Source organism: Salvia hispanica, chromosome 1, assembly GCF_023119035.1.
Source record: "Salvia hispanica cultivar TCC Black 2014 chromosome 1, UniMelb_Shisp_WGS_1.0, whole genome shotgun sequence".
Classification (NCBI taxonomy): Eukaryota; Viridiplantae; Streptophyta; class Magnoliopsida; order Lamiales; family Lamiaceae; genus Salvia; species Salvia hispanica.
In genome coordinates this window covers 6,021,785-6,042,995 of record NC_062965.1, presented here as the reverse complement: position 1 = coordinate 6,042,995, position 21,211 = coordinate 6,021,785, and the positions used below count along the sequence as shown (strand labels likewise).

The following is a 21,211-nucleotide window of genomic DNA, read 5'->3' as shown; positions in this document are numbered from 1 at the left end:
TTTTAGGATGTAATTTTTATTTTCTAGGTTTTAATAAATTTTTTTCCAAGGATTTGTAAAAAAAATTTCTCGAATTTTTAATTTTCTATTTTTCGACTGAACAATGAATTTTCCCGGTTTTAATTGTTCAAAGTATTCAATTTTACGAGTAAAATAGGTTGGAGTTGTGAATAGTGCAAAATAATAGTTGTGGCCCGAATGGTGGCCTGCGGGGTTAATGGAGTTGTAGCCTGGGACCCGAAATTTAGGGGAATGATGACGTGGAGGGGACTTGCAGCCCAAATCCGGAATGGAGTTAAGGATACCCTTATGGACTCGGATCCTCTGTTGTACCTCAAAGCACGGCATGAAATGCTGCTATAAAAGTCCATATTCTCCCATTTCATTGATAAACTTGCTAAGTAATTACTTCACAAAATTTCTTGTGTAAAATTAGTTTTCTACTTAGTAGTGGAGTAATATTTTATGTTGATTATTAGCTGTAAATAACGAGTAACTAGATAAGACCTCTTCAAAGTTCAAACTAAGTGACTCATTCCAACTATCCGACTTGTCCACGTCTCTCATTTCATTTATTTACTTTGTACTCCGTAATTCAATTCTGATACATTCACTCTCTTAATAATAAATAGAAACAAAAATAAAATAAGAATCCACATGGAATCCTCTTAGTAATGTAACAACATCATCAACATTGACATTTCTTGGTCATCAAATCTTGCATTGATTCACTATAAATAACCATTCCAAAGAGTAGCCTCTCATCACACAACCATTACAAACATAACACAACAAAGGAAATTACAAAAAATCCAGACTTGTGTTTGAAGAATGAGTTTCTTGACAATTATTTTAGGGTGTTTTGTGTGTTCGTCTTCTCGCGTATCAGACACGACCTCGCAAATCTCCGACAATAGTAAGCGCAAGAATGAAAAGAAGTCGGCACATGCTCCAATTCCAGTATCTTACTTCCCACTCAACTCCAGATTCTCCTATTTATAGGTGCTGCCTTTGTGGATATAAATCTCTCTGTTTCTTTGAGTTGTGGTTTTGTTTTCATTGTTGAGAGATTGTTTCTTTAAGTTGTGCTACTTTGTAGAAATTCAATAAAATTATACAATCGTTGAAGAAGATTTTTTTCAGCTTACCTTTCATGACTCTTTTACAACTTTAAGGCTCATTTGTATCATGAATTGTAACAAACTCTATCAATATATATATGTATAAGTATATGTATAGTGTGTACAAGGTCTCTTAATACAACATTAAGAATAAATAAAAGAATTAAATACATATATGATTTCCTATTACTACTATACATGCTTCTTATTCAAAAGATGTATTGAACTACACAAGGGCTCTTCCGCCCAACTTGATCCATTAGAATTTATTAAGTGTAGTAGAGCACTTAATTTATACACCTCAAAAGAGACTCTCACTTCCAATGTGGGACAACTAATACTAGTTAATTACTCCCTACATTCAAGACTTCAAGCTTAAATAAAGCTCAATCGTGCCCAACTTTAATCCACTATTTTTCACTCACTGAGAATTGGATTTGAGAAAGTGAATATACTACGATCATCTACGCGGAATGATTGATGCTATAGCATTTAATTTTAGAAAAATTAAATGTCTTGTCATATTTATTTGGTCAAAGTCCATTGACCGGGCACATATATTTAATCCATAATTCTAACAATTATAGGGATCTAGCATATCTTTTCATATTGTATCCACAGGGTCGCGTTAAAATAAAACCAACCTTCTAATCCAGAACCCAGAACTATCTCAATATTATGTATTAAAATTATCAACACAAAGACAAAACTTTCTCAATAGATCTGTGTTGATAAAATTATGTCTTTGTGTTGAGATTTAAATTTACATGTTATTTTGAGAAAGTTATATTTATATGTTGAGAAATTTCCAACATAATGTTGAAGTTCTGGGTTTTGGATTGGAAATTAGTTAGCATTTGATTATAACCCTGTATCCACATATATTATAAATATGTGTGGAGTCTCTCATAGGAATTAATCAATAAAATCATTATCGTTTGCCTAAGACTTGGATGCCGGATTTTAATCAACGGATCTAAACTCTCAACGCTGCGACGAAGACTCCTCCGCGCCAGTCCTATCGTTTGTCCGCCGACCCTTAAACGAGGGCGTCGGAATTGCAGTGTTACAGTTGTGAATTTGGACGGAATTCTCACGTTAGGAGCAGGAGGCTCTTAACATACTGGCGGTGTAAATATTTGACAGTCCATTTTGGTATTTGAAAAAAAATTACTAAGAAGATACCAATGATCATAAAGGTTAGAGTATTGTAAATAATATATTGAAAAACAAGAAGAAGATATTGATGATCAAAAAGGGTTGTTGAGCCATGGTCGTTAGCAATGGAGGCTGATTATGGGAGTGTCGATAAATATTAAACTTATTGATAGTGAGAAGAATGCTGCTAATGTATGTACATTATCTATTTTGCATGTTCTACTTTTACAGAAAGTTATGGTTGGTTTTGGTCCACATTTTGAGAATCAATCCTGTAATATATTGATTAAATTAAAGGTTCAATTTTGTCTCATCATTTGTAATGTTTATCTAAAACGTAAAAACTATGTAGGTAGACATAACAAAAGTTTTGATGATTGAAAAATCTATCAGTAGTCGAAATCAAACGCCGATAATATTCAAAATTACACACTGATAATGTAACATCCCGGAATTTAGAACCTTAATTTTAGAGCCCTAAAATTTATTATCGATGACGTGGAAGATGTGAATTATTTGATAAGTGAATTTATTACATGAGTTTATTTGATTGAGAAGTTTGAAAAGTCAAATTTGTTAACTATTATGATGTGGCATATGTGATTAATTAATTCATGAGATGAATTATTTGATTAAGGGTGAGTGAGAATATTAGAGAAAATTTCCATAAATACTAGGCACTATTTCTTTGTGATTTTCAAAAATCACATGTAGAAGGAAAGGAATTGTTTTATTTTGATTTGACCTCTTATTTGATTTCTTTCCATACCTAGAATTAAAATATTCTACCAAATCTTTCCATACTTCAAGAGATCCTTATCATACCTTATTTTAATTAATATTCAAAAAATCCATGCCTTAATTAGGCTCAAAATACACGCCTATTTCTAGGCCAATGGGGGAGAATTTTTATTTTATTTTGCTCCGTGATATTTTATTCTACTCCGTAAAATATACCAAAACAAAATCTTGGCTAATTAAAAAGCCTAGTTTTCAAAAATTACATGGAATATTGCCTTAGAGTCTATTTTTGTTAATTCTTCTTCCCTACTCCATAATATTTATTTTATTTATTGTGGAGAATAAGATCTTACCAAATATTCTATTCTAATTACCTAAAGATCTTGTTGAGCACTATAAATAAGAGAAACCCTAACCCTAAACCCCATTATTTTCGTCCCCCCCCCCTCCTCACTCTCTCAAATTTTTCTTCTTCTACTCTCCAATATTTTGCTATCTTTTGGAGAAGAATTGAAGTTTAATCCAAGAATTCTTGAAGAACCAAGTCTCTACTTTGTTTCTACCGATCGTTTTCCTCTAAAAAGGTATTTTGTTTATATATAAGTGTTCTTTTCTTCTTCTCCATCTTTTTCTCCTTTCCAACCGATTAATCGGTCTCCTTGAACCCTCATGCATCTTCTTTGAGTGAGATTGGGATGAAAAGGGAAAGGGAATTTGGAACATGTGTGTGTGTGCGTGCGTGTGTGAGTGTGGCGTGAGTGTGTGTCGTGTGTGTGTGTGTTGTGTTGTGTGGTGTGCTTGATAGCTAAATATTCTTGTGTGATATATGTTGATGTTAGAACTAGGATTGAGATGTGAATGAAAGTCATATGAGGAACATGATCTTTGATTTGTGATAATAAGATGAATCGATGGGAAAAAGGGAAAGTGTTGAGACATGCATGAGTTAAGAGTTGTGATTGAATCTGATTGGTGAATATGTGCCTATATATGTGAATAAAAAGGTGAAACCTCGGTTGCGAAGCCAGATAACGGAAAAGCGAAACTACTTGAAACTTAAGCAGTCGAGGTGGGCTTTACTCTTAAAACTCTCTTTTATTTTTGTCAAAAAATATTGATTGGAGTTATAAGGGTGGTTTAACTGTTATGCCATGCCTATGTTTGTTTTATTGTGAGATTGTGTGTCTGATGCCTAGTTTGTGAGTTCGCTCCATTGGGCTATAGGGCTATGGATATGATTATACGAATTCGGGTCTGAGTATGGGCCGCAAACCCTATCAGGACTGTGTACACGAGGGGATCGGGAGCCGTCCTAGCTAGTCGGCCGGTCTCGTGGGCGAAAAGCGTGGCCACGCTTTCGTCGCACCATGGAAAGATTGAGATTGTGATTGTGGAAATTGATGAGAAAATGGGAGATTATTTGATTGGCCAATCTATGAAAATATTTTGTGATACTCGATGATATTTTATTTGACAAATTGTAAAACTCGAGTTCACTTGGTAAGGGTGGCATAACTTATAAAATGTTTTGGCAACGAGCTCACTGAGTATTTCAAAATACTCAGCCCTGCATGTGTTTTCCTTATGTGCAGGTTGAATGACGACGAGCGGTGGCGGGTGTTGAGCATGATAATTAATTAAGATGGATGTTATGAACTTCAAGCGTAGTTGTGTCTTCATACATGGCTATTTTTTCTCTTGGTCGTTTTCCTTCTCTTGGTCGTTTTCCGCTGAGTTTTGATGCACCTTAGAGTTCGTCGTTTTTGAATATTTACATCTTTCCTTCGATTTGAGGCCTTAGACTTTTTCTTGTGATTTTATCTTAAATATTATGTCGTACTCTCGAGAATTTGATCGTTATTTATGATACCCCTTTCTCTTTCTCATTCAAGCTTTTAGGCTAAGTTGTTGCTTTAAATACTCTGATAGGTCTTTTAAATCTCTTGGTCAAAATTCTTTAAATGAAACCCTAGCCTTGTTCATTTCTTCGAGTCCGTTTGGTAGCAGTTGCCGCATTTATTGTACCCTAGGAGAGCGGGCTGTTACAGATAAGATACCCAATCGATCACTTAATCAACGAGTAAATTTCAGCTTGCCACGTTGATATTTTGATCTGATAATTGGAATAGTTTTCTAGGATAATTTATAAATAATGAAAAATGATGAATATAAAATGGCAAACACGGTCATATTTTTGGGTAAACTTCTTAAAAGATAAGAAAAAATTGACCCTAAACCCTATAGCCTACATGTTGGTGGGCTCAAATTTTTAAAAACTGATAATTAATATAATAAATTCTTATTGATGTATCAAATATCTCGTTAATTTAATATAATTTCAAGAACTCAATTGTCACTAGATTTATTATAATAGCAATTAATAGAAAATTAACATACAAAGGTCTCCGCCACAGAATCCTATATTAGACGGAATTCACAGTTTTATTTACCTATTGAGTGCAGACTTTATCTCAGTAATGTATTTATGAAAATAAAATCTTTGACAAAATCTTTGGTCAACTAAATCTGTACGTACATGTATTGCTTATATAAATATTGTACCATAGTAAGGGAGTTTTTGATATACATTATACAGCACCAAAATCAAATATTAATAAATTAAATATAAATAAAAAATCGAAAACAAATACACATAGCATTAGACCTAGCCCTATAAATATCTCTTGATAAACTCATCACCGGCTATAACAAGAACCATAATTCCAACAATTTCATCCAATATTCATACACATGGCAATGAACAACGATGTGGTGATAGAAATCCTCTTGCATCTTCCAGTTCGATCCCTCTTGATATTTAGATCTGTTTGCAAATTCTGGTGTGACGTCATTGATTCTACACGTTTTCGAGAGCTGCACACTGAGTTACATATCAACAACAATAACGACAACGGCGGCAAATCTGATGATGCAGTATATCTACAATTTACTCTTCCTGATGAGATAGGAATATTGAAACTATCAACAAAGCTTCTAGACAACGGGAAGTCGTTAAAATCGCATGACTTTCCGTCTTTCAACAGGACACATCATAGGACGGCTGATCCGAATAGGCGTTTAAAGGTAGCTGGGGCAGTTAAGGGTCTAATATGCATAAACACTTCTTCAGAAGAAAATATTCCATCCATAGTCATATGCAATCCTTTTCTAGATCAATTGAAGATTCTACCACTTCCTCACCGCCCTTCTTGTCAGTCGTGTGGAAGGACCCTTTGTTACCAACAGGTTGGAGTTGGCTTCGATGAAGATTACAAAGTGGTACAGCTGCGCTGATGTGCTACTCATGGATGCATTGTAAGCAAGCCTACCTATATTCGAGAAGGATGAATTCTTGGAGGAAGTTGGCTTTTGATCAAGAATTGTACATCCATGGTCCTATAAAGTCGTTGTGCAAGAATGGCTCCTTTGCACACTGGATAGGATGGCGGAGAGACTCACAGTTTGTCATACTAAGCTTTGATATGAAGAATGAAGTGTTTCTGACATTCACGATATCAGGTCATGTGCATGAGTCGTTTTACATGAATCTAGAGGTTCTTGCAAAGGATGAATGCTCGTTTGTTTTATTCGGATTATATAGTTCGCTAGTGGTGATGGTTTATGAGTCGAGAGTCGAAGGGAGTGAGCTTATATGGACTCGTGTGATGAATGTGGAACAACGTGTTTTACGGGATATGCCTCTTTGGAGGAGCGATGATTTTGCAGTGTTCAAGAAGCGTGATTGTGTGGTTTGGTGGTTGCTTGATTTTCTCGAAGAAAGGGTTTTGTTACTTTTGTATGATTGTCGTGCTCGGGAATTCATCACGCGTTTGGAGCTTCCGGAGACTTTGGCTATAGTTGAGTATGAAGGAAGCTTCATTTCACCTTAAGGCCCCTTAATTAGAGGCATAGGCATAATTTGGCCGAACTTTGTTATTTTAGGTTTGTTTACTCTTTTTATTGTGATTTTTTCCTTGGTTATCATTTTTAAGTTGTGATACTATATACTACTAATATATATTTCGCCCCCTCCTTTTATGATCCTGGATCCGCCACTAACTAAGGTCTTCTAAATTATTAAATCACGATGTTTGGGAAAAAGACTCTTAATTAATTTTCAATTAATTTTAAATCTCAAGCTCTAATAAATACACATTCTTTTTTAACACATAAAACTTCATCTCACATGAATCTGGCACCAAATGAAAATGCTTTTCTCGAATGTGGTTGTAGATACACTGGACTGCCCCAAATCGCTCAAGAAGTTGGGCACACGTCACATGTCATCTTCTAGCATCCATCCACGACCCAGCTTTGGAGAGAGCGAGGAGGAGCTCCGAGTGCACGACCTCCTTTTCAGCACACTCAGCAAGAAGCGCGAAAATTTTAATTCGTAGATTGAATTTTCTATTGAACCACAATCTTAGGATTTCGTAATTTAAGTTCATTTTATATGAAGTTGTAATTTTATTTATGAAGTGGTTTTTAGGTTATATACTGTGTAGTCGTTTTCAATTTATATAAAATAATGTAAGCTAATTAAATGTTGACACTAGGGTTGGCAAATCGTGCGTGTCGGGTCGTCATCGTGTCGACACGATAACGACACGAACACGATAACAACAAACACGAACACGACCCGTTAAGAAAACCTCAAACACGAACACGAATACGACCCGCTACCCTCAGACACGAACCCATTAATGACACGAACCGTTTCCGGGTCAACACGACACGAACACGACACGAACCCATTAATGACACGAAAATAAGTATTGAAAAATGAAAATAATAAGAATAATAATATTAAAATATTATGTGTTAATAAGAATAATAATATTAAAATATTATGTGTTAACAGATAACACGAACACGACATGAAATTTTCGTGTCCTTAATGGGTCGACCCGATAAGGACACGAACACGATAAGCTCTGACACAAACCCATTAATTTCTTGCCGGTTCGTGTCGTGTTATCGTGTCGTGTCAAAAATTGACAGCCCTAGTTGACACCGAGACCGAGTCATGTTGCATATTGACTAACATAAAATACAAAATAAAAATAAATACTAGTATTGAGTAACTATCTGGTTTCTATATTCAAATCTTCTCAGAACCGCCAAACTAACTAACTGAATGCGCCAAATAAAAATCTAAGTCATATTCGTCTTTCGCAAACAGTCTCTCAAAAATCGAACTCAACCGCTTCTCTAATCGCGCGGAACTCTGTCGCTTTCGAAGAAACTCGCTGCGGAGCTGTGAAAAGTTTCTCAACCTCACCTCAACTTCACGTTAGGATTTCGGTATCATTCTGCTTTTTTGTTTTTACTGCGATCGTAGCTTAAACTGTATTGCATTGCACTTCCTTTACAATTGGGGCTTATTTGACGATATGCTTTCTTTGATTGCGAACTTTCTTTTCGGATCAAGTTAATGTTGGTTAAATTTTATGTAATTTAGTGTAGATTTGAGCTTAAACATGGATGGATTTAGGGTTTAGATCGTAATTTTCACTGCGGATGAAGTTAATGTTCGTTATATTTCTGTGTTTACTGTGGATTAAACATTCTTATGGTGGATTTAGGGTTTAGGTATGCGAATTTTCTGTTTATATTTCTGTTTTTTGCGAATTCTTCAACAATTACTATCTGGCTTTCTTTAATTGCTTGTCTTCATTCTTAAGGTCGTTAGATTTCTGTGTTTTAGAGTTGATTGGAGTTGAAACTTGGATTATTGGGTGGATTTGGGGTTTAGGTCGTTCTTGAAGTATTACTTGCGAATTTTCAATCTAGATGAGTCTTTTATGTTCGTTATTCAACAATTGGTTGTGAATTTTCTTTCTGGATGAGTTCTTTATGTTCATTCTTCAACAATTATATACTGTGGCTTTCTATAGTTGCGAATTTGAGCTTGGATTCTTTCATTGCGATGAAGTTTGATTTGATTTGCATTGTTGTGACATTTTAGGATTGAGATGGCATCTGGTTCACCTAATCCACAGCTCAACCCAACTCCATGGCCGTTTAATGACGGCGTGCTTTTCTCCAATGATCATATGGAGGTTCAAAGTGATGGGGTACTAGTTATTCCACATGTTCTAACAAATCACCAGGCTTCAGATTTGGTGGTGAAGCGCATTGGAGTTGGAAGAATTGGTGCTAGGTTCAAGGACAAGGATGAGGATGGAAAGGCTGTTAGAATTTGGTGTGAATGGCTAGGGAAAGTGGATTCCACCTCTGAGGAAGCTCCGAAGCATGACTTCGCTGTTGTTACCTTCTCCTACACCCATAACTTGGGGGGGATCCCGGTAGTTCAGGATCATAGTGGCTGCTCTGAGAGGACCTGCGATATCTGCCAACAGAGGCTCTTCCAAAACAAAGATGTTGCTGCTCTGTTAAATTTGAAGACTGGAAAGCTTGTATGCAGCACTAGGAACTGTTCAGGGGTTGGACATCATCTGAACTTCTCTTTTTCATTATTAGCCTACTTCCTTTTATAATTCTAGTATTTGATATTTCTCCAAATTAATACTCGTATGCAGTCATTCCATTTATGTCATGTTTCCTGTCTCATCAAGTGGATGCTGATCTTTGAGGCTGGATCATTCACTCAAACATTATGGCTGCCCAGGAATGAGAAAGAGGCTGAAGCCAAGTATGAAAACATGCACTTGCCTTTCTGTTCTCAATCCGAGGCACTGGGAAAATACTTGATGGGCAGGGCATACCACTTGACGAGAACGGTAAACAAATACCAGCTGATAAGGACGGCATACCCATACCAATTGAAGGGGAGGGTATACCAACTGTTGCCAAGTATCTAGAGAAGCCATATCATACTACCACTGAGGTTCTTTAGTTTCTGTATCTGAACCTTCACAGCCATATTAATGCTTCAAATTATTTGCATTAGTGTTCTCAAGGTTCTTTTTCTTTAATATTGCTAAAGCTAAAGCTAAATCTTTCTTCTGTTTTCATTCTAGATATCCGGCTATAGGAACATACTGCGTTCTGGTCACGATGCTTGGATGAAAAGTCCTGAAGCGTTGGATAACTACTCCTTGGGGTTTTACTTCCCTGAGCAACATGATGTTGCTGAAATAGATCAGGTCAAAGTTTGTCTGATCTTTGTTATACAATTCATGCCAATTGTATGCATATGCTACTACTGGCTAAGTAGTTTTATTTGGCATTGATGCTAACAAATATAATTTGATTGTTTATGTCAGCAAACGGTAGCGCATCTGCACCTGCTGGAATTCTACCGAGCAGATGATTAGATGGCTTCGCTGGAAAATGGAGGACCACCGAAAAATCAAGGGATGCTTTGCATAATACACGTTTAACCAGATTCTTCTGAGAAATCAATGGGATGCTTTACATAATACACATTTAACCAGATTCTTGCGTACATCGTATTCGCTTACATCTGTCTGCTGTAAATACATTCCACTCTTTTGTGATGATTTGCTTCGAATTCAGCAAGCTTTGTTGCTCTTTTTCAATTTCTATGTGCATATATAGTTAAGCAGGTAATAAGGTCACCTTCCTTGATCAACTGAGGAAAAAGTGACATCATTAACTTGAGTTCTTGGTAGAGGTCCTTGCCTGTTTGATATCCTATTAGACGTAAATATGTTACATTTTCATAACATAGATACTTAGATAAGCTCATCCAATATAATAATTAGGCAATAAGAGTTGAAGTATTAATATGTATTGGACTGTACTGGAGTTAATTTTATCCCAAAAAAATGAAATTTCGAAACCATAATTAGCATGCGACTAACAAGGTGCATCTTATTCATAGACTGGATTAGAAAATAATTAAGCGTGTAACAAGGTTTTGAAAAAGCATATGAGTAAAACTAAATTAAAGCAAATTGAAAAAACTTGAGCCAACAGGGACAATCTTCATTCTAATAGCAATATCCAGGTTATTAATTCATACATATTGTTTCTACATTGGTAGCTTTTCAATACATGTTGACGCAAAGAATTCGACACTTGTTCCTATGTAAAACCTATTTAGTTGAGACGATATATTGACAAAAAATCTTGCATATAATTTGTGGTGCGAGCAAAATACTTGACTAAGATACAAAATTTTGGCTGGCAAGTATTGTGAACGATGACATTTTAGAATAAATACATTTTTCACCTAAAACTGAATCTACCATTTTAATGTGTTTTCTTGCGTTCTTCCTGCATCAATAAATTTAACCGTAAACTCTACACTTTGCTTTAAGTTTTGTGCCCAAAATGAATCACCTTATATGAAAGAATAATATTATCTATGTAAACGTATCATAGATAGAAGTAGTATAATGTACTAAAGCAGTGGACTATATACAAAACCAACTTTGAGTATACTTTCTCAATTCAGTCATATATATATATGACATATGTATATGTATAGTGTGTGCAAGGTCTCTTAATACAACATTAAGAATAAATAAAAGAATTAAATACATATATGCTTTCCTATTACTACTATACATGCTCCTCATTCAAAAGATGTATTGAACTACACAAGGGAGACTTATGGAGCTATATGTATACCATCACAAGCCAGCAGAGTCTGGCCATGGCCGAATGCAACGCCACCAGAAGATCCCGTAGGCGTCCTGTGTGTCGTGCGTGAAGTTGAAGGATCACGCCACAAATGACATTGGTTGAGATGATGTTAGTCCTCATTGTGCCGAATGAGCGACTGTGGCATTGCACATGCATTCCGGGATTGGATATTTGGTGACGTCCCTCCCGGCCTTGCTAGTCCTGAGCTCCGGCTGGCCCAAGGAATCGCGGTGCAAGTCTTGGATGATGCTGTTGAACTCACTCTCCCCAACAGAGGACTCCATGAAATATTTCAGCATCTGTCTTTTGTTTGGGATTATAGTCTTCTTGTGCCCTGCATAGGCCCTCTGCCCCTGTGTTTTCAAACCAACACTTGATAAGCAACACAATTCATCAATAATCTTTCTCTACCTTACACACACACACACACACCATGTACCTGAATGGCATGCCCCATGTTCCCACCATGAGAAGCCATGAACACATCACTTCTCTCTGAAACTATGTAATCAATGGCGGCCATCAACGACGCTCGCTTTGCAAATGGCTCGAGCTCGCCCTGCAAGGCGAGGTCTTCTTTGTTGTAGAAGTGAGGAAACTCAGTTATGAGTGGAAGAAGTGTATCTTTCCCTCCCAATGGAAGCCCTCCAGCCCAATAGATTCTTGCACTCTTAGGAGCTCCCAAAGCTTTGAGCAACCTAAACACACAACATACACAGCTCAGTACTATAACTAGTAATTGGTGTTAGCAATTAGCAAAACTCCATTTTGTCTCATTCAAACCTTGCAACTTCCAAGGCATTTAAAGGGCACAGCCCGGCAAGTTTCCTCTGATCGTAGGTCATGTTTGATCTTGAGGTCAAGAGCTTGGGACGCGCCTTCCTCTCGTTACTTATCATCTGGTCATACTCAGGACCGAGCCCGGGAAGGCACCCCGTCCTCACCCACACATCCTTTTCCATTCTGAGATGGAGGGCGACATAAGGCCCCTTGCTCCTCATTCTCTCCGAAAGCCTGTTGCCTACTTCCGTGATATGAGGGGCGAATCGCAAGGCATGAAATGCAACCTGCAAATAGTCATTCCTGATCAACAACTGCACAAATTAACAAGATAGGTTCCATAACCACATAGCTATCTATCAAGATAATACCTTGCAGCGAAGCTTCTGAAGGTCGGAAGGAAGATCCTTCGAAAGCCTCGAATCCAAGCCACGCAACAGCAGCACACCATCCCTCCTAATCTGCATCAAACAAATGAGATACTCCACTTTATTAGACCATTCTTCCATTTCCCAATCCATTGATATAGAATTGAGCTAACATCAAGAATCAATTGAAGTGAGCCTTACCCGTCGAATGTAACGTGATCGAATCCATTCCGGCGAGGCGTGGAGTGGAGTTGTCTTCTCCTCCACCGGCCGTGTCATCAAATGTGTAGAAGGGAGTGAGTTCACTATCCTCACATCACCACCCAACACACTCTTGAAATGATCCAAATCAAATATATCAGAAAATTCACTGCAACAATCACAAAAAGCCACTTCATCAACCAATCCCAAAAATCACCATCACAGTAAAAATCAAGAAATGTTAAAAAGATCAAACCTTTCATCACCCCAGATAACATTAACTTGCAAAATGGGCACCACAAGAGCAGCGCCAAGAATCCTAGCAATCACGACGGCGTCAACGATCTGATTCCTCTGCTGATTCATGCCGCCGGAAACCACCACCAGCAGATACTTAGTCCTCTCCTGCACAATCCCACGGCTCTCTGTTTTGTACTTTTCACTGAATTCCAAACACGGCCTAAACCCCATTCCATCAGGCTGCTTCCAAAACTCACTCTTTTCAACAATTTCTTCCTCGCTCCCACCCACAATCATCCCCTGAGAACTCAACAGCCCCCGCGAGAGAAGAGAGCTCTGCCGCGAGATAAAACAGGGCTGACCGGAGAAGGGAATTTTGGGGTCGAATTTAGCCCACATCTTGAGCATCCACAGAGAGCAGAAGCAGAAAATCAAGAAAAAGAGGAATCTTGGGGTGTTGAGGAGATTCAAAGCGCGAGTCTTGCTCTTCTTCTTCTTGGGGGAATGCAGCAGAGACTCGAGAGAGGATTGGGAGATGGAGTTGATTATCTGAGACGGCACAGAGATGTAGCTCTGGTGCTTCTTCTTCGACACCGCCATGTGACACATTAAGACATACAATTTCAAGAGAGAGAGAGAGAGAGAGAGAGGTCTTTAATTGCAGAGACAAGAGTTAAATGGTGAATGGGTTTGAGTGAATTCGTATTAAATGGTGGTACAGGCACTAGGCTTTATAGCTTCGAGGGGAAGATTTTAGAGAGAGAGAGAGGGTGAGGGCGGCGGGAAGGGGAAGGCCGGGCAGAGTACGATCGATGATGACCGTTTGGCGATTTGTTTGGTGTTTATGTCAGTGTTTCTTTTGAATTTGTCTGCCGTTTTGTGTTTTATTTATAGCGTTTTGGCTTCTTCATAATTAGGGTTGTTAATCTGTATTAACAACTTCACCTTACGCCATTTTAAATTCGACTAATTCAATATCAGTATATCATTACTCACAATTAAGTTATTATGGAATGTTTCTTTTGTCTTGCTAATAGATTGTACTAATTGAAGATAACTATTATCCTATATTCTCGATGTATGCACATGCACGAGTATTTTGTGTTTGGACTCAATTTTTGTGGTATATTTTAAATTGTGTTTTAACGAGAAATTAAAATGAATAATTTAAAAAATGTTATCAACATATAGCTGTATAAAATTTAAACTACTATTGCAACTTGCAAGTTGTATTCTGTCAAGTGTAATTCTCAATAAAGCACCTACATTATTATATACTATCATCTTCAAAGATATGGTGAGTTCGTGACCTTCTATTAAAAAATTTATATGTAGTTTATATCTCCTATAATTGGCTGGCTAAACACGTCAAATGAAATTTAGTATAGTACATTGTTCGGAATGTCTAGTTGTGGAGGTATAAAACTCATGTGATCATAATTTTTTAGTTTATTGACTCAAAAATTGCAAACCTCATTTTTGAAAAATCTATTTAATAGTATAGTACTAGTATTTATTAAAATCATGTGCCATTTGCCAGTATTTTGATGATTGTCGTTTTAAATCATTGTAGAATATTTGACAATTACACAATTACATAAAGATATATTTACTACTAATTCTATTCAATTTGAATTGATACTCTACCGAGATATAAGTTGATACGATCATACAAACGCTTTCCCGCCGCCTCTATTAATCAATAATAAAATTGATTAGTTAAATTTTAGGGGTATTATGTATGTTTATCTTTACAATTCACATGCATTACTTCAAACTTGATCACTTGGTGTCTGGTGATTTAAACATATATCGAAGTAATTTAATATTTACTAATATTTGAAAACATAACAGTTGGATTACAGTCTACAGACACGAAATTTCGATGTGGACATATCAACTCCAATTTAACAAAAATAGGACCATTTTTCATAAAGTAATCTTTTATCCTCGTTTATATAAAATTATTACATATTGTAACACGTAATTGATATAACATAATGAAACATGAAAATAGACGGTTTAGCAGGTCTATTCAATATTAATAATATGAAATAAATTAATGTTTACAAGATCAGTTTCTATCAACGTTAGTTAGCCCGTTTACTTTGATTCGGCAATACTTCACGAGTTGGCTTTCGTATACATGCAAACAAAACACATTTATATTTTGTAAATAATTTAGAGGTGGGTGGATTTAGTTTTTCTTTTTTTATTTTAAATATAAACACACAATATAAAAAAATTTGAAAAATTGCATCATCTTCAAAATTCCTCACTCTTTCATCAGAATAATGTAGAAAATACAGTAGTTAACCATGCATGAGAAAATATTAACCTGAAAACTCAGCATGTTATGAGCCGATACACAAAGTAAACGGAGATTATATAAAGGAGAAATTCATCTATATAAAATAAATATAATGTCTATATAGAAACAGAAAAAAAGTGAATAATTATTAAAGAAAATGATGAAATCCCTATTTTGAATTGAGTTAATTTTAAAATGTGGCGTGAATTATGATGTGGAGCGGGAGATATTAATATATGTATATATTAATAGTATAATAGTGAGGAGGGGAGATCCACGCTCCACCTAGCTGCTGTATATAAATATGAAGTGTAAATTGACAAAATAATAGTAATAATAATAACGATAATAATAAATTTTAGTCAAATTCGTTTGGCAAATTTAAATTTTGGTTAAAAATATTCATGAATTCTGATATTTTTTTAAAAGATTTCCACGAATTCCAGTTTAGGTAAAATTGTATGGATCTGAAATTATGCGAAAATGAGACCGTTAGTTAATTTTTTCAATTTTTTCTGCACAGTTAACGAATAATTCAATTGTATCATCAATTTGAAATATATTTGTGCCAAAATCAACAACATATTACAAATAAAAAATTAAAACTTTTTATCATGGAAAATTGGAAAATATGATACAGTAACATATTTGTATTTCATATTATCCCTAAACCATAGCACCACAAAGAAGACTACACTTGTTTCTCAAACATAGCATATATACAGCCTAAACATGGGACTAGCTAGATTCAGACTATCCTTATTTCAGCAATATCTTCATTGCAAATATTTATTGCAATTTTTGTACTATTTGATTTAAGGGTATCACGAAGGATTACTTGGTTCATGGTGGAGAATTTACAAACTACAACCAAGTACCAAAAATTTTTCTATATTTAGGATTTAAAAAATCATGGTCCCAACTTGGGACCAGATCAGTTATAAAAACGAACAACCTTTGACATTGTAATAAATAAAATAATCATATTTTTCACAAGACTTCTCAAGAAAATACACCTTCTTTTTGTACATGTATGTTGTCCCTAATGTCGTGAATATGCAAAAGGAGCTTTCACAAATTACATTGATAAATCATTTCATTAAGAAGTAAGTTAATATGAAATTAAATTAAAAAATCACGAAATTTCTAGTTCGAATTCATATTTTTATACACGCTTTTTTTAGGCAATTTCTTGTATTTAATTATGATTATTATTATTATTATAGTTTTTCCTAGTGAAAACAGTTTTAATAAAGGATAAGTTAAAACAGAAGTTATAAAATGTTGCATTGGTCCCGTAGCTCAGTTGGTTAGAGCGTTGGTCTTATGAGCCGAAGGTCGCGGGTTCGAGCCCCGCCGGGACCACCTTCCGCTACCTGCCAATTCCATATATCTATTATTTTAATTATGTTTTTTTAAAAGAAAAAATTATAATTCTGTTAAATTTTCTAGTAGATTAAGGATTGTTGTCAAATAAATTAATAATGCACAGATTTATTGATAATTTAGCATGTAGTACTACGATTCGACCCCAAAGTAAGGGGCCTGTTTAAAATGCAACAGTTGTAATTTCATAATTGTTTTCTTTTCCATTTCTCGAAGCAAGATTGATGTATCATGCATGGATATATATGCCTGAGCCCCTGCATTGTGGGGTAAGTTGCTGCAGAGGAAAAAGTTGCAGTAATAATAAAAATAAAAATAATAGAAAAAGCAATCTCGAAATCTAGCTGGAAACACGCTGGTGATGTCTTTCCAGCATGGCAGAGGGTGACTTGTGGGAGTTGCAGATGCCACGTCGGCATGAACAGATACTGGTGGTGGGACCACCCCTCACAGAGGAATATGTTTTGTCCGTTTCCCACAGCTATACTTTTGTATTGTATCCATAGTCGATGTAGCGTAGATTAGATAATAAGACGGCTTTCTCGATTCAAAAAGTTTGAGCTTGGAACGAGTACATGAAATTATGAGCCCGTCGATTTTCAAAATTATATCTCAGGATTAGATATTTACGATTGAAATCTATTCCCTCCATCCATAAATAATAGATTTATTGTTGTTCGACAAAGATTTTAATGTAGAATTGATAAAGTAAGAGAGAGGAGGAGAAAAAGTAGATAAAGTAAGAGAGATAGGGAGAAAAAGTGAGTAAAGTATGAAAGAGGAAAGAAAAAGTGAGAAAAATATGAGAGATAAACTTTCTATTTTTTGAAAGTGATCTATTTTTTGTGGACGTCCCAAAATGGCAAAAGTGATCTAAGTGGACGGAGGGAGTATAATTTAATTATAGATGAATAATTATATGATAAATAAGAATAAACACTTTCTATAACTAAAATAATCTCAAAACTTAATCTTAAATGGATAATTAGATGATGATGAGTCATGCCAATCGAACGACACCATCAAGTATCACTAGTATTTTGTCACTCCACCATATCATCTCATTATGATTGGATTTGAATTTCAAGAAATTTGAAAAAAAAAAGTTAATGTAATAAGACTACGTGAGATATATTTATCAAAAGTAGTAAAAGATAAATAGAATATACTCGTATGAAATGAGAAATAGATTGAAAAAGAGATATAGGATATGCATTCGCGGGTGAAGGGAGTAATTTTCCAAAATCAATTAATGGACTCGGGCTCGTTGACGAGGTAGCAGAGTTGAGGCTCGGCATAAAATACCATTGCCTTGTTAATACGCTACATACCAAAAATGGCATAAATTACATTGCCTAGTTAGTTTGCTAGAATTAGGAGTATAACACATCATGTGATTAGTGTGTTTTTTGTTTTGCAAGCAAAGGGTTCATTTAACTTGGTGCCATTTGGCAATAATGACACCCTTTAAGACTGCCCAATCAAGATCGAGATTGGTAGGCTTTAAGTGGTTTGTTTGTTTCTTTTGTTAAATTCTAAATACGAGGAGTATTCTATTTTTTAAAAAAAAATTAATGTCATTGTCGATATTCAATTGGTCATGCATTTAGGATGATATGTTGCGATGATGGTGCCCATATGTTGAAGCAATGTTTCTTTTGCATGATGGATTGTTTGAATTTGGCTCTAGCATTTAAAGTGATTATTTGAAACACTTTTTTATAGTCTATTATGAGTAGGAATATAATCAGTTGATATAAATCCCTTCGTGTTGACATTTGTAACATATGTTACTGACATAATCGTCAATTATCAATTTGAGAAATTTGTTAACTTAATAGGACCCTTACGAGTATTTACACATATTTTTATGATGTGTTATCTCTAACTTTGAAGCTCAACTATAATTTAATAATTTAATACATTGGAACCACGAAACTGTATATTATTCCATTTCAAAATTGACATAAACTTATACTGTTAATGATAATTATATAGTGCACTTCATAAAAGCTGGAATATCACTTCGTATTTATTACTCGAAATCTCGAACTGTCATTCATATGATATACTCATATAGATAAAATTTGAAAAAGGTGTTGTAATAATGAGCGCAACTTGAAGAAATAGCAACCGATGTATAATTTGGAGAATGATTATTTTTCTTTCATTATGTTGCTGAATCTTCCTTGGAATGATTCATGGACTTATTTTTCAAGAATAATCGATCATTTTAATCATATCATCGTATCCTTATCAAGCTAACTCCTTCCAAGTTATTTTTTAAATAATATAATAATAATGATGAAAAATGGATAACTAATGGACCAACCGCTAAAATCATGACACGGAGATAAACACCACATTGATTATATCAATTATGAAAAAATGGATATATTTAGATAAGAATTAAAAAAAACGACAAATCTATATTATTGCTGCACGATTGTACAAAATGGTGAGGTATTGCATTTTAAATGTGTGATGAGTTATGTGAACACACTACTAGTCTACTACTACTACAAATTGAAAGTGATAATATCCTTATAATTTTTCTCCATTGACTTGATTAGAGATAATAAGTAGTATTTTTCAGAAGTAATAATATTAAGGAAAACTTTACTTTGAATTATGAGTTAGATTGATAAAAATAGATGATTAAGTATTGGAATGATAAACTGGTCAAAATAAACTAATAGTGTAATTAATCAATTTAGTAAATGAATTTGGATTATATTTATCAATTAATCCTATCACTTAAGTAAATGTTCTCTAACAATATTCTGATGATTCAAATGCAACTTTTTTTGCAACTATAACTTGCATACGCAACTTACGCAAGATTATGCCTTAAAAGGCATGTTTAAGGTTTGATACGAAGAGAGAAGGAAAATATATAGATACAAATTTAAGTCGACTTTGTTATGATAAATTAAGGGCATACTTTAGTACTACATCATCAACTCTTGAAATTTTCGAAACAAAAGTAGTATAGTGGTAATAAATTACTAAACTCTTGGAATTATGGAAATTTGGAGGTCACACGCCCTTTAAGCCACGTAAGTCATTCGATGATTGTAAGTCATTCGATGATTGTTGTATACTTCGAAAGAATGACGCATTGATGCATAAAAGAATATGAGTTGCCATTAATCAAGTTTGGTAAAATATTATTGCAGGGGGAATTTTTCATCCAGCTGACAAATTCCACAAGGTACAATTATTTGATCTCATCTAAACTCATTATTGTACTATTTTTAAATTTTCAACTATTGCATATAAGAAACAGGCGGAAATAAGGCGGCCCACTTTTTTGAGCAAAATAAAAATCAATTCTTTAAACACTATTTATTGGTCACAAAATTGCTGGCATATTTTGTAGGTTCATTGGTGAAAACTCATACTACAATAATTTCATAACGAATTAATCATTGATTCATTGTCAACTACATTTATGCCTTTGAGATGATCTTATACGATTAAATAAAACTGTTACTTTATGAGAGACATCTGAATTGTTTGATAAGAAATGTAAAGTTTAGATTTGAGATGTCAGAATATTATAAGACTTTGTATTGTATATATATCTACGTACATGTGTGTGTAGGCATGTACATATATAGACAATTCTATAGCATTGCTTGCAATCGTCCAACCATTTTTTTGTTATATTTAGATGAATTTTGTATTTTTTTTCTCTTTTATTTTTAAGAAATTTTGCAATTTCGTATGTATCTAATAAATCGTGTAGCTTGGTTTGTCCAAATTTATTCATAAATACAAAAATGTAATTTTGTAAGTCTGTTTTTAATTCCTAGCTACTTTCTAGTGTCTGGCCTAGGTGTATTTAATTTTACATCCGATGTCAAAAGCTGGTTGTCATGTTAAGAGTTTGACTTATACTATGAGTTATATCAATATTATTGGGAATTTAGCTAGTTAGAGCATCCACAATGGTGAGGAGATCGAGCAGACTCGTCCGACCATTGCAGGCGCCTGATGCAGCGGGTGCCCGAGTGGGACAACCGAAATATCGGTCATCTGGGCCAGTCGCTCGACGCGTTGGGCGATGCATCCGGCGCCCATTGCAGGGGCGTACCCGAGCCCGATCTCGATTCTTTTTCAATTTTTTTTTTATTCTTTAAAACATTATCAATACTCCATCCTCATTCACTTTTCACACACTTTCACACAATACTCCCTACTACTCTCTTTCTCTTCTCTTTTCTCACTTTCACATCAAGAATGGATCCGAGTTAATTCCCAAACCCGAATAGTGTCGACGACGATGTGCCGAAGTTTGGCAGCAGCGGCGGTAGAGGCCGAGG

At 35.1% G+C, this 21,211-nt stretch overlaps 2 protein-coding genes and 1 non-coding gene across 3 annotated transcripts; 2 read left to right on the top strand and 1 right to left on the bottom strand.

Annotated features, from left to right (window-relative positions):
- The first annotated feature begins 5,771 nt into the window (after window positions 1-5,771).
- Window positions 5,772-6,910, top strand: LOC125185854 (F-box/kelch-repeat protein At3g23880-like). Its single transcript, XM_048082287.1, has 2 exons — window positions 5,772-6,299; window positions 6,341-6,910. Exons 1-2 carry the CDS (start codon window positions 5,772-5,774, stop codon window positions 6,908-6,910), a joined length of 1,098 nt encoding a protein of 365 aa, XP_047938244.1.
- A 4,522-nt stretch (window positions 6,911-11,432) lies between these two features.
- On the bottom strand, window positions 11,433-14,053 carry LOC125202660 (O-fucosyltransferase 20-like). The gene is made up of 6 exons (XM_048101105.1): window positions 13,203-14,053; window positions 12,947-13,115; window positions 12,749-12,838; window positions 12,381-12,664; window positions 12,037-12,295; window positions 11,433-11,950 (listed from the first exon to the last, which is right to left on the bottom strand). The coding sequence occupies exons 1-6, from the start codon at window positions 13,793-13,795 to the stop codon at window positions 11,714-11,716; spliced, it is 1,632 nt and encodes a 543-aa protein (XP_047957062.1). The 5' UTR covers window positions 13,796-14,053; the 3' UTR covers window positions 11,433-11,713.
- Window positions 14,054-16,788: 2,735 nt separating this feature from the next.
- TRNAI-UAU lies at window positions 16,789-16,862 on the top strand. Its single transcript has one exon. It is a non-coding gene; the product is annotated as a tRNA-Ile (tRNA).
- Window positions 16,863-21,211: the final 4,349 nt, after the last annotated feature.

Excerpts from the sequence above, each read along its gene's own strand:
- LOC125185854 (XM_048082287.1), top strand. The coding sequence starts at position 5,772 with ATGGCAATGAACAACGATGTGGTGATAGAAATCCTCTTGCATCTTCCA. Across the intron at positions 6,300-6,340 it reads TCGATGAAGATTACAAAGTG|CAAGCCTACCTATATTCGAG; the intron begins GTACAGCTGCGC and ends ATGCATTGTAAG.
- LOC125202660 (XM_048101105.1), bottom strand. The coding sequence starts at position 13,795 with ATGTGTCACATGGCGGTGTCGAAGAAGAAGCACCAGAGCTACATCTCT. Across the intron at positions 12,665-12,748 it reads TTCAGAAGCTTCGCTGCAAG|GTTGCATTTCATGCCTTGCG; the intron begins GTATTATCTTGA and ends GACTATTTGCAG. Across the intron at positions 11,951-12,036 it reads ACATGGGGCATGCCATTCAG|GGGCAGAGGGCCTATGCAGG; the intron begins GTACATGGTGTG and ends TTGAAAACACAG.